Raw genomic sequence first — 12,069 nt, forward strand, 5'->3', positions numbered from 1 at the left:
AGTTGAAGTCCATGAGTCATAAAAGAGCCAAGGTTGCCTACCCCTGCTCTATACCAATGTTTCTCAAATGGGAATTCTGAGAGTTGAAGTCTACACATCTTAAAGTTGCCCAGGTTGAAAAACATTGCTCTACTATGCAATTAGTCCCTGATTGGCAACTATTCATCTAATGACTGTTTGAACTTAGTGACCCTGAAAAAAGTGACTTGTGACTAGTCCTCGCACTTACGAACCATCACAGCATCTCCATGGTCACATAATCAAAATGTGGGCGCTTGGCAACCGGCATCTATTTACAACAGTTGCAGCGTTCCAGGGTCACGTGATCACCATTTGTGACCTTCCCAGCTGGTTTCTGACAGTCAAAGTCAATGGAGGAAGCTGGAGTCCCTTAATGACTGCAGTGATTCACTCAACCGTGTGGGGGGGGGGGGAGGTTGTAAAATCAGCTATGATTCACTTAACAACAGCCTTAGCAATCGAAATTCTGGTCCCAAATGTTGTCGTAAGTCAAAGAATTAAATGTACCAAATAAAAGATTTTAACAGGAAGCATGTTTCCCTTTTCTGAAGATGTATTTCTCTTTAATACCAGGTCTTCAATGCACAACCTTAACGTTTCTGAACATCTGACAAAGCATGGGGGTTTTAATGCATCCATCCCAGCTCTTTCTCAAAACCCAGTCTCGGGAAGCTTGATCACAGAGTTTAACTTCCAAAATAATTTATATTTAAACACATTCTGTTTTGCAACTAGTTTAAAGTAGCTTCCTCCCCAGTGTACATTATGGATATAATACAGGTTCTCAACCTTTTTAATGCCGTGACCCCCAACCGGTCGTAAGTCAAGGACTAAACCGGTCGTAAGTCGAGGACTACCCAACCGGTCGTAAGTCGAGGGCTTTCCTTGCCCGGGAGCGCCGCGCATGCGTGGTTCCGCCCCCTGCGCCGGCCGAGGCGTAGCTGGTAAGCGGCAGAGACGGAGCAGGCCGACCACCAGCTGGCCCAACCGGAAAAGGGAAAAAAAAATGGCGGACAGCCTTGCTTGGCGACCCCCGTGAAATGGTCGATCAACCCCAAATGGGGTCGCGACCCATAGGTTGAGAATCGCTGATATAATAGATATACAGAAGCTGACATATTCACTGGGGCAGTTCTACAGACATAAAAAAGCCTGTTTTGAATTTTCTCTTTTCTATAGCAGAATGATCACTTTTTTATGCATGTATTGCACATGTAAAAGGGTGGCACCCATCTTGACCACCCCTCCCTGAATTTAGGTGGTTGCCATTTTGAAAGCCTCCCTCAGACACTGATGGTTCGAAAGATGTTGAATCCAGACAGGGCGGTGGTGATGAGAGTGCCAGGGCATTGTGGGTGCCAGTGCAGCTCCTTGATATCATTTTCTCCCTGGTGAACAAAGAGCAGCTGGGGTGGGATGGCAGCCAAGGCTGGGTCATCAGCTTCTCCTCCTTCGTCATGTTCCACCGCTAAGTCCCACTGGGTCACTTGGTCATCGGCCCCCGAGGCAGCAAAGACGCCGCTATCGGTGGGGTGCCATTCCACTGATGTGATAGGCGCAGTGTGTTGCTTGAAGGTAGCAACCGCTGAACCTTGCTGTGGGAAGAAAAAATCAAGCTCATAAAAATGGGAGCAGGAGGGAGCAATGTGCTAAGCCATGTTAGCTGAAGCAGAGTTCATTGAATGTCTGGAGATTCTCAGTCATCCAAGTCATGGTTGTCCCAAAGATGTTTTTCACGAGGCAACTGGACTTCCTTGGGGTTTTTTTGAAGACATTTCGCTTCTCATCCAAGAAGCTTCTTCAGCTCTTGACTGGATGGTGGGGAATGGAAGGATTTATATTCCTTGCAGACAGCTGGTCATTTGCATTCTTTTAGAGAGTCGTTGAGGCCACTTGGAGGTTTATCTGTGTCCTCAAGGTCACCTGAGTGGTGCAAATGGGTGTGTAGCCTTTTTGGAACTGCTGAAAGGACTATGTTGTAAACTGAAGATAGATGATGTCGTATCCCTCCCGCTCTGCTGAGAGAAGGCTTTGACACAGATGGCCTCTTTGACCCCTCTTTCAGACCAGCTATCTGCAAGGAGTATAAATCCTTCCATTTCCCCACCATCCCTGAAGAAACTTCTTGGATGAGAAGTGAATGGTCTTCAAAGAAAAACAACGTCCAGTTGCCTCGTGAAAAAGCCTCTTTGGGATAGAGGTCATTAAATAACCCAGTTACTCTGGGATTGCACAACACACTTAAGCCAAAAATTATTCTTTAAATTTATTTGTTGCCTATCTTGCCGTGGGGCTACTCTAGGTGACTCACAACAGATCAAAAGGAAAAAAATGAAAAGAAGAAAACTAATAGAATAATAAAAGGAAAAAGGAAACAATACATCAATATGATAGCAAAAGCCAGATGGGGTGGAAAGCAGAGAGCAAGGAAATGGGGCTTTTTGGCTTGAAGGCCACACCAGGTTTTGTGGGATATGTTGAGAGCCAGGCTCCCAAAGAGGGTGGGATGAAGCCCATTTTGGAAGTTTTAAGGCACAAAGTTTTAAGGCACTGGCAACTGTAAGTCGTAAACCCCCAAATTCAGAAGAGGTCAAATTTTGGACTTAGTATATGTGTAGAAGGTGGGGTTGGGTCACAAAACGAATGTGTGGCTTTTCATGCCCTAAACCATGAAACCCTAAACCAATGCTGGCTGAAGAATTCTGGGAGTTGAAGTCCACATGTCTTAAAACCACCAAGGTTGAGAAACTGCATCATTTCTATAGTAGTTGTGTTCCCATAAGACTCAAACCACCCAGATGGCACAGGGCAAGTCGTGACTGTCCCATACTTTATCTGACTGCAGGAATCCATTGGCTTACCTGGAACTGCCTCAGATCCCAAATCCTTAGGATCCCATCATCGCCACCACTGATAATGAAGGGCTCATTTCGGTTCCAACTGATCACATTGACATCTGCAGCATGCGCCTTGCTGGTGCTCAGCATGCAGGCTTTTCCTGGTGCGGCCCTTATGTCCCAGATGCGGATGGAGGCATCAGCCGAACACGAAGCGAAAACCTAATCCAGGCATAGTACAAAGCATTTCCTTTTCAAAAAGGGGAGTTAAGCCCTCTTATGTCCACAACAGATTTTCTCTGCTGCATATTCATAAAAGCAGATGAGATCTAATTTACTTTTGCATGTGAATGTCTTTAATAAATAAACTGATCTCCCTATAGACACAATGGGCTATTTTTTTTTAATCCAGACTATAGCTGAATTGAAGTTCCCTAGAATCTCCACAATTTCAAAAGGTTAGTGTATTAGTTTTATACAAATATAAGATACACTAATTTTTGGTCTGTATCTACTGCATCATTTTGCCATGTGCTATGAAGTTTATTTAGAAAGGAGAAGAGGGAAATAAAAATACAACTCATTGAGCACAATTAGGCATTCTTTCTCAGAAATGTGTCCTACTGTGTTCAGTGTTCCCAAATAAAAAAAAAAACTATAGGTCCAAAAACGTGGACAATATTAGCTAAGGAATTCTGGGACTTGGGGTCCATAGACCTGAATTTCCAGAGTGGAGAAACAACGACTTAACCAATCAGCTAAAGGGATTTTTTTTAAAAATTAAGGTAACTCTTAAAGTCTTTTGAAACCTCTCCTTTCTCTCTCTATAAGATTACTTGCACACATCATCGATAACTTACTGTAGCTTCATTTGGGGACCACTGTATGTCTTCCACTGAGGCTGTGTGGGCTGTGAACGGCCGCTGATCTATAAACCACGAACCATCCTCCTTGGGTGTCCACAGATGGATATTTTTATTGCAATCCCCTGTCAAAAGAGTGCCTACAAGAAGCAAGATCAAAAATATCATGAACTAGACTTCATCCATTCTCATCTCCTACATCCATCTTTCCCTTCTCTTCCCTCCTCTTATCACCTGGTTTCTTGGGTGACCAATCCATGGCAAAGCCCTCTGACATATGTCCAGTAAATGAAAAGATGGGTTTGATCTTGGCCTGCTCTTCTCGCAAGAAGACTGCCATCGCTTGGGAGTCAGAAACAGCCACTAAGAGACGCTGAAGATCATATATATCCACCTGCCCTTTCTCGGACCAAGCCGCAGCTATCTGAGTCTCGCCCAGCTCTGTCACCTATGGGGGAAAAAAGGGGAAATAACAGGGTAGCATTAAGGGGAAAATATCAAAGGGAGCAAAAATGAGAAAGACCAGCAGGAAACCTTCCATACTCGCACTCTGTTAATCCCTCCATAGTGGGGAACCATGGCCAGCTCTAGCTGGGGTTTCTTGTCTTCATCGTCATCTTCACTCTCTTCACTGCTACTGTCTGACCCAGAAGAATTTTTGCAAGCTGATTTGGTCCCATGGAGATTGTGCATTTTCATCACTAGCAACCTGTGGGTTTATTAGGATTAATTATTTGTCGGGGTGGGGGGAAGGGAAGAAAAAATGTTATTAAATGAATTTATAAGGTTAGGTCACATTTCTTCCCCAAACTTTCCCAATTGTGCTGGATTTCAGACTCCATCCTATAGTGGTGGGCCATGCCAGTTTGAGCAAGATGGGAGTTGAAATCAAATTCTTCTAGTAGTTATCAAGCTATGGAAGATTCTCTTCCTTAAATCATTCAGCTTAGCCTACAATACAGGTAGTCCTCAACTTAGGACCATTATTGGGACCTGAACTTCTGTGGCTAAGCAAGGCAATTGTTAAACGAGTCATATCCAAATTTTACAATCTTTTGCCATGGTTGTTAAGCAAATTGCTGCAGTTGTTAAGTGAATCATACAGTTGTTTAGTGAATTCAACTTCCCCATTGACTTTGCTTGTCTGAAGTCAGCTGGGATGGTAATCACATGACACTGCAACCGTCATAAATATCAGTTGCCAGTTGCCCAAATTTTTATCAAGTGGCTGCGGATAAGCTGTTAACAGTCGTAACTGTGAGAATTGGTTGTCACTTTTTCAGTTCCATTGTCACTTTGAACAGTTGCTAAAGTAATGGTTGTAAGTAGAGGATTACTTGTACTGACCCATCCCAAGCACTCACCTGTTCGCCTGGGCAGTTTCAGCCTGTGTTCCCGCACAAAGGAAAAGGCTCAGTGGGTAGCTAGTTCGGTTGTCTCCAAGGGCATCATGCAAAATGTCGAAGCTCAAGCAAGGCGCCCCTGAATTAATAGCAACAGAAGGACCTCATTTATCTGAACCATTTCTCTAGTTTTTTTATGTTTCATTTTTGCTGTCCTGTTCACAGCTTAACCTCATCTTCCTTCCTAATATGCAAACATTTGGTTGCATTTTATCAAACACAGTGAAAATGTGATTCTATTTGCAATGCAGATTCTACATATTCCAAAGCATTTGGAAGGCACTTTACCCGGCCCTCTGCCTGATACTTCAGGATTAAAAAGAATTTCTATTACAGGTAGTCCTTGACTTACGACCACATTTGAGCACAAAATTTCTGTTGGTAAATGAAATATTTAAGTGAATTTTGCCCCACTTTATAACCTTTCTTGCTGTACTTGTTAAGTAAATCACTGCAGTTGATCAGTTAGTTACATGGTTAAGTGAACCTGGACTTCCCATTGACTGTGCTTGTCAGAAGGTTGCAAACAGTGATCACATGATCTTGGGATATAACAACAGTCATAAATATGAACCAGTTGCCAAGCATCTGAATTTTGATCACATGATCATGGGGATGCTGTAAAGGTTGTAACTGTGAAAAACAGTCATAAGTCACATTTTTCAGTGCTTTTGTAACTTTGAACAGTCACTAAATGAACTGTCGTAAGTCGAATATTACCTGTATTGCCTTTTCCTATTTGATCCTTCCTTGATGTTCTAAAGCAGGGGTTCTCAACCTTGGCAACTTTAAAACTTGTGGACTTCAAGTTGAAGTCTACAAGTGTTAAAGTTGCCAAGGTTGGGGACCTCTGTTCTAAAGTTCAATTCTTGCAGGATAATCCAAAACTCAATCTTGGAATTATGGGAAGTCCAACAGACGTACAAGCCATAGCAACGGAGAAACTATCATCAGTTTTGGACCCCCACAGCTAAGTGATATTGTAAACTTCACAGTTTTCTCAGTAGGATCATAAGATATATTTATCACCAATCCTTTTGTGGCAGAAATAAAAATCCTCAACTAAATTTAGATTGCTAGCAAATGCCCAACCCTAGTTCTCCGTTTGCATTACTAGCGAGTCACACGCCCTGCTTTTCCCTCTTGCCCGCGATCACGTCCGTTTCCAATCTAACGTGAGAATTGCCTGTTTCTTCCTACCCGTGCCTGCCCGATGGTAGAGTCGATATGCGCCTTCGTCCATAACCAGCTCTTCTCCAGGGGCTAGTGGGGGACCTTTTCCCGGCACATAAGCTCCTGCTTGAGACTTTCCTTGCTTTTTCTCCTCTTTTTTCTCCATCTCCATGTCCTCCATTTCATCGCTGCTGCCGCTGCTGCCGCTGCTAGAAGCAGAGTTCTCCTCTTCCCACGTGCAGGATTCCTCCATCTTGAAAAAGGGCGCAAGCTCCACCCATCACGTCGCGCTTTGACTTCAGCTTCGTAGAGATAGGACGCCCGTAAGACATTTAGCAAAGACAGAGATGAAAAACGGACCACGGAGATGCAAAGGTTTAAAAAGACTGGAGTACTTTAAAGAAATTACTGGCTTCCGAAATAGAACATATTTCAAAGATAGAGATGCAGAGGTTTGATGAACTCTTTAGCTCACGGAAAACAGGAGTAACGCAGAGAGTGCAACGAAAGGAGGTTGAGGTGCATCTGTTATTTTTAAGTCCTCGAGTTCTGGAAAATCCTTTGAAGTGACAATTTTGTTGCCAGTGAAATACGCGTGTGTATGTATGTGTGTGATTTTAATTGCAAGCCGCTCAGAGTCGCTTTTCAGAGATGGGCGGCATAGTAGAAATTGAATAAATAAATAAAACTGTGTTCAGTATACATACATATGTAAATAGGAGGAGGTTTCGAAGTATTTATAGTAGAACTACTAGATTCTGTAACAGCTTTGTTCCTTATGCTATCTGTCTTGTAAATTCGCAGGATTCTTTTTTTCGCCATGTATTCGCCATATACATTTCAAATAGACTGTGATGTTTCTCTGTGTCATATATATATATGTGTGTGGGGGTACATGCATAATGGTATTTTTTTGAGAGCTGAATGCAATGAAATTTCATTTTAATGTATGCTGATTAATGTACATTTAAAGCAGGGGTAGTCAACCTTGGCTCTTTTATGACTGGACTTCAACTCCCAGAATTCCTGAGCCAGCCATGCTGGCTCAGGAATTCTGGGAATTGAAGTCCACAAGTCATAAAAGAGCCAAGGTTGACTACCCCTGATTTAAAGTGACAATAAAGGTTCTATTCTATTCTATTCTATTCTATTCTATTCTATTCTATTCTATTCTATTCTATTCTATTCTATTCTATTCTATTCTTCTATAGTTATCACATGCAACTATTTATTATGCACATTAGGCGGGTTTTTTTTAAAAAAATCATTTGACTAGGTCCGAGTGTGGCTGTAATTCCCACTCCTTGGCTTTCATCCTTTGAAGATACTGAAGGCTGGTTCTTGGGTCAAAGTTCGAACAAGGACGTCAGGCATCACTTGCAATCCGACACCAGGCAAGCGTCCCTCTGGCTATCCAGCCTTGCCTCCAGCCCCTCTCTCCTTAGGAGCAAGGCCCAGAGCCCCATTCTTTTCCCTGGCCTCATATGGCCAACATAAATTGAGACGGGCTGGACTTCAATTTGCAGCGGAGAAATGTTGAAACACTTTTCAGCTACATAGGTGAATCATGGGACCATGAACTCTTATGTTTAGTTTTAGAGAAGTGGTGCAGCCCCCGCACCAAAGTCCTCTGATCTTTCTCCATTTCCTGCNCCTACCTACCTACCTACCTACCTACCTACCAATCTATCTATCTATCTATCTATCTATCTATCTATCTATCTATCTATCTATCTATCTATCTATCTATCTATCTATCTATCATCTATCTATCCCTCTGTTTATCATCTATCATCTGTCTGTCTGTCTGTCTGTCTCTATTCATCCATCCATCTATCATCTATCACAGTGTGTAAGCATCACTTAGTCTCCCTCCCTCTTGAGATTCCAAATAAGACTTTCAAGGTAGTACCTTCACATCACTTAACGGAAAAGAGACAGCACCATACTTGTTAGGGCAAACTCTTTGCATGGTAAGTGTATTTGCTCAAGGGAATCACAGGACAATCCTCAAAAAGTCATTGTCTCATCCTTCCAGGAATGAATACTTCCCATTCATTTTCGAAAACCTTAAAACACTACACCATTTTGATTGTGGGCAGGTGGTGCCTGCCTTGTTTTGAAAGGCCGCCATCTTAGAAAAGGGCAGTAGGCAGCCATCTTTGAAAAAAAGGGTTCTGTAATACTTTTACTTTTACAGATACAAATATTCACGGAGGCCATTTTCAATGTGGGCAGAGACAAGAAACGGCATTTTGGGAAAGGGCAGATGATTCCACTGCAACTTAGATACCCCGAGAAGTCCAGTTGGTTTAATCTCCATGGTAACAGAGAGTTCACCTCAGCCATATCAATTAGGTTTAAAAGGGCTGCTGAATGGCTTGCGGTATTTCCCACTTGAGATTTTCTTCTCAGGCTCAGCTGTTAATGTTTTCCAGCTAAACATTTTGCATTAATAATAGCACTAATTATCTGTTTGCTTTAGCATCATCTTGCAGCGGTTTCCTCTCATCTCTGAGCTTGAATGGAAATGCTATATATGTATAATATATACAATACAGCACAATACATAAAATACAATATATAAAGCAAAATGCAATTCTGAGCCAAGGCAGTCAATTATATCATATAGCTAGGGGTTTCTTTGATCATTATTTAGTGGACAACAGCAAAGTCCAGATCAAAGGATTGGGTGTTGCCAAGATTATTTATATGTGTACGAACCATTTGGATAGAAATACAAAATTAACAAACTGCATCAATATAAGTGACAAAAAGCTTCAAAGCTCATAATGCACGCCAGCAGTGACAGAGGAATAGGTGTCTCTGAATATGTACAGCACCGGGTGCCCTTATGCAACCCCAATTTTCAGATATTTTGGAGAAAAAAAACCTATTTCTTCATTGAAGGTTGTGTTTTCTGTGTACGTTTGAACCCACTCTATTACTTTCTGAGAAATGAAGCTGCTATTGCAAGAATGTATACTTAATAAAAGAAAAAAATGCTCATTCTTTTCTACTTCCAGCAAAATCTCAAGCAGCATTTCTCAACCTTATCAACTTTAAAATGTGGGGACTTAAACTCCAGCATGTTGGCTGGGGATTCTGAGAGTTGAAGTCCACCATTTTCTTGTTGCAGTTGAGGAACATTATCTAAAGAATAGCTATCCTCTTCACCATAAAGCCTACCTTAGGCTCCAGTCTTTGCAGTTTATCCAGACTGAGCTGTCCTGATTCATGGGATTTAGTTCTTATAGATGTAAATGCTTTCTTAGCCTCTCACAACTATTCCCCCTTTTCTTGCGTAAAGATCCATCTTCTGAATTCAAGCATGACATATAAAGTGGTTTGTTTCCTGTTGGAGTTATGCTATATTAGGAAACCAGGGAGTTGCCAGTGATTAGGACTGTTTATAAGTAATAGGGTTTAGAACAGTGGTTCTCAACCTTTTTAATGCCGCGACCCCCAACCGGTTGTAAGTCGAGGACTAAACCGGTCGTAAGTCGAGGATTAAACCAGTCATAAGTCGAGGACTACCCAACCAGTCGTAAGTCGAGGACTTTCCCTGCCCGGGAGCGCCGTGCAAGCGTGGTTCCGCCCCCTGCGCTGGCCGAGGCGTAGCTGGCAAGCGGCAGAGACGGAGCAGGCCGACCACCAACTGGCCCAGTCCAAGGGAGGTAAGGCACCCGCCGGAAAAGGGGAAAAAATGGCGGACAGCCTTGCTTGGCGACCCCCGTGAAATGGTCGATCGACCCCAAATGGGGTTGTGACCCATAGGTTGAGAACCGCTGGTTTAGAAGTTATTTGTACAATGTTGACAATCATATTTCTGGATGATCACCTAACCTTGGTTGAATTATAAACATAGACTGAATTAGAGCATTATTTCTCAAGCTGGGTGGAAAATTCTGGGAATGGAAATACACCTATCTTAACGTTGCCGAGGTTGAAAAACATTGAATTAGAGCGTCTGTCTCTTGAAATTAAACACTCTTGGTGCTGAATGTGAAGCTTGTGAAGTACCATGAACCATTACGAACAATCTCCTGTGGTTTAGAGACACTTTGGAGGATTGAAACAACCTTCAGATTTATAGTTTTTTTAAAAAGGGGAAGTTGACTTGGCAAAGAAACAGTTACATGGCAAGTTGGAATGACCAAGGAGCAGGAAAAATTGGAATAAAGGTTTTATCTCTTCTTATATGGACATCAAATATTCTTCTATATGGCAGTCTTAAGCAACTGTTTTTGCTGTTCACATCAACTGGAACAGAAGATATCTTAAGGAACTATGGTCAAGATCATCTTTTTTTCTTCCTTCCATCTTCCATTATTGACAGTTTTAAAGAAGAGATTGGACAGCCATTTTTTCGGAATGATATAGATCTCCTGCTTGAACAGGGGGTTGGACTAGAAGACCTCCAAGGTTCCTTCCAACTTTGCTTCTGTTTTGTTCTGTTCTGGCAATAATGTTGACCATCACCTGTGTTGGGAAAGCAATTATTTTCATGGACTTTTCTTTGGGAACCCATGGATTCAATTGTTGGAGCCATCTTCAGTTGTTTCCCCTCATACTGGATGTTTCTCCATCCAGCAGGTTAACTGAGAAAAGCATACACATACTGTACACCATAATTATGTCTTTTTTTCTGACACTTGCCTAGAAGGGGAAGTGTGGAGGAGGAGGAGGAGGAAGAGGAAGAGGAAGAGGAGGATTGGTTTTACTGGTCCACCATTGGAGGGGGAAAGACCAATTGTTCACTAGTCTTCCTGACCAGATATTGCTTGCTCTAACTCATAAAACACAGCAAGGCTTTATTTATTTGTTTGTTTATAAAATTTATTTGCCTGGCCATCTCGTATCCAATGATTCTGAGTGGCTTACAACATAGAAAGATTGAAAAACATTAAAACCATACATCATTAAAAACACACCAACCCCCCCCCCCCATGAACAGATAAAATCATGGACACAAGATGGCAAAGAGGGGTGCTGGACACATGGGGGGTGAGGTGGGGTTCAATTTAATTAACCTCCTCCAATATGAAGTTCCCCCATCTAGCAGAGCCAGGTCTTCATGCACCTTCCTTGGACACAAACGTCCAAAAATAACTAGTGGGAAGAGGAACAGCTCTATATAGTGACCAATAGGAGGGCAGATTTCCATAAATCAAATTAAAGAAAGAGAGAGAAGTTGCATAGTTCAGCTCCTGCTAGCACAAACTTGCCTAGTGTTAGTGGCTCATACAGACCAAATCCTAACATGTATGTCTTTAACAGTTGTATGACAGGAAGACATTAATTGGAGACAACTTTTCTTTACAATTCAGTGGTGGGGAAAGCTGGCCCTGTTGAATGTCTCCCTGTCATATAATTCTTAAAGTCACAAAGAACACAAGTAGACTGACAACCATTCGTTTAATGACCATTCAAAGTTGTAACAGCACTGAAAAAGTGACTTATGACTAGTTCTCATACTTATGACTGCTGCAGCATTCCCACAATCATGTGATCAAACTTCAGGTGCCTGGCTACTGGCTTGTATCTATGATGGTTGCAGTGTCCCAGGGTCCTGGATTGTCATTTGCAACTTTCCTAGGAAGCTTCTTATAAGCCAGGGGTAGGCAACCTTGGCTCTTTTATGACTCATGGACTTCAGCTCCCAGAATTCCTGAGCCAGCATGGCTCATCTTGGAAACCTCTCCCTTTCCCCTCAGCATGGCTGGCTCAGGAATTCTGGGAGTTGAAGTCCACAAGTCATAAAAGAGCCAA

The 12,069-nt window shown here is 42.4% G+C and overlaps 1 protein-coding gene across 1 annotated transcript; it reads right to left on the reverse strand.

The window, feature by feature from the left end:
• Positions 1-1,188: 1,188 nt before the first annotated feature.
• GRWD1 (glutamate rich WD repeat containing 1) lies at positions 1,189-6,554 on the reverse strand. Its single transcript, XM_015810324.1, has 7 exons — positions 6,325-6,554; positions 5,086-5,203; positions 4,265-4,430; positions 3,956-4,169; positions 3,719-3,861; positions 2,883-3,080; positions 1,189-1,616 (listed from the first exon to the last, which is right to left on the reverse strand). Exons 1-7 carry the CDS (start codon positions 6,548-6,550, stop codon positions 1,305-1,307), a joined length of 1,377 nt encoding a protein of 458 aa, XP_015665810.1. The 5' UTR covers positions 6,551-6,554; the 3' UTR covers positions 1,189-1,304.
• Between the last annotated feature and the right edge of the window lie 5,515 nt (positions 6,555-12,069).

This window comes from Protobothrops mucrosquamatus, unplaced genomic scaffold, assembly GCF_001527695.2.
Source record: "Protobothrops mucrosquamatus isolate PMUCROS unplaced genomic scaffold, P.Mucros_1.0 scaffold8, whole genome shotgun sequence".
Lineage (NCBI taxonomy): Eukaryota > Metazoa > Chordata > Lepidosauria > Squamata > Viperidae > Protobothrops > Protobothrops mucrosquamatus.

What these genes read in the sequence shown, in the direction of transcription:
- GRWD1 (XM_015810324.1), bottom strand. Translation starts at nt 6,550, where the DNA reads ATGGAGGAATCCTGCACGTGGGAAGAGGAGAACTCTGCTTCTAGCAGC. An exon ending in GAAACTGCCCAGGCGAACAG is followed by an intron (nt 4,431 to 5,085) that starts GTGAGTGCTTGG and finishes ATAAACCCACAG; the next exon opens with GTTGCTAGTGATGAAAATGC. An exon ending in GGGATCTGAGGCAGTTCCAG is followed by an intron (nt 1,617 to 2,882) that starts GTAAGCCAATGG and finishes TTCTTCCCACAG; the next exon opens with CAAGGTTCAGCGGTTGCTAC.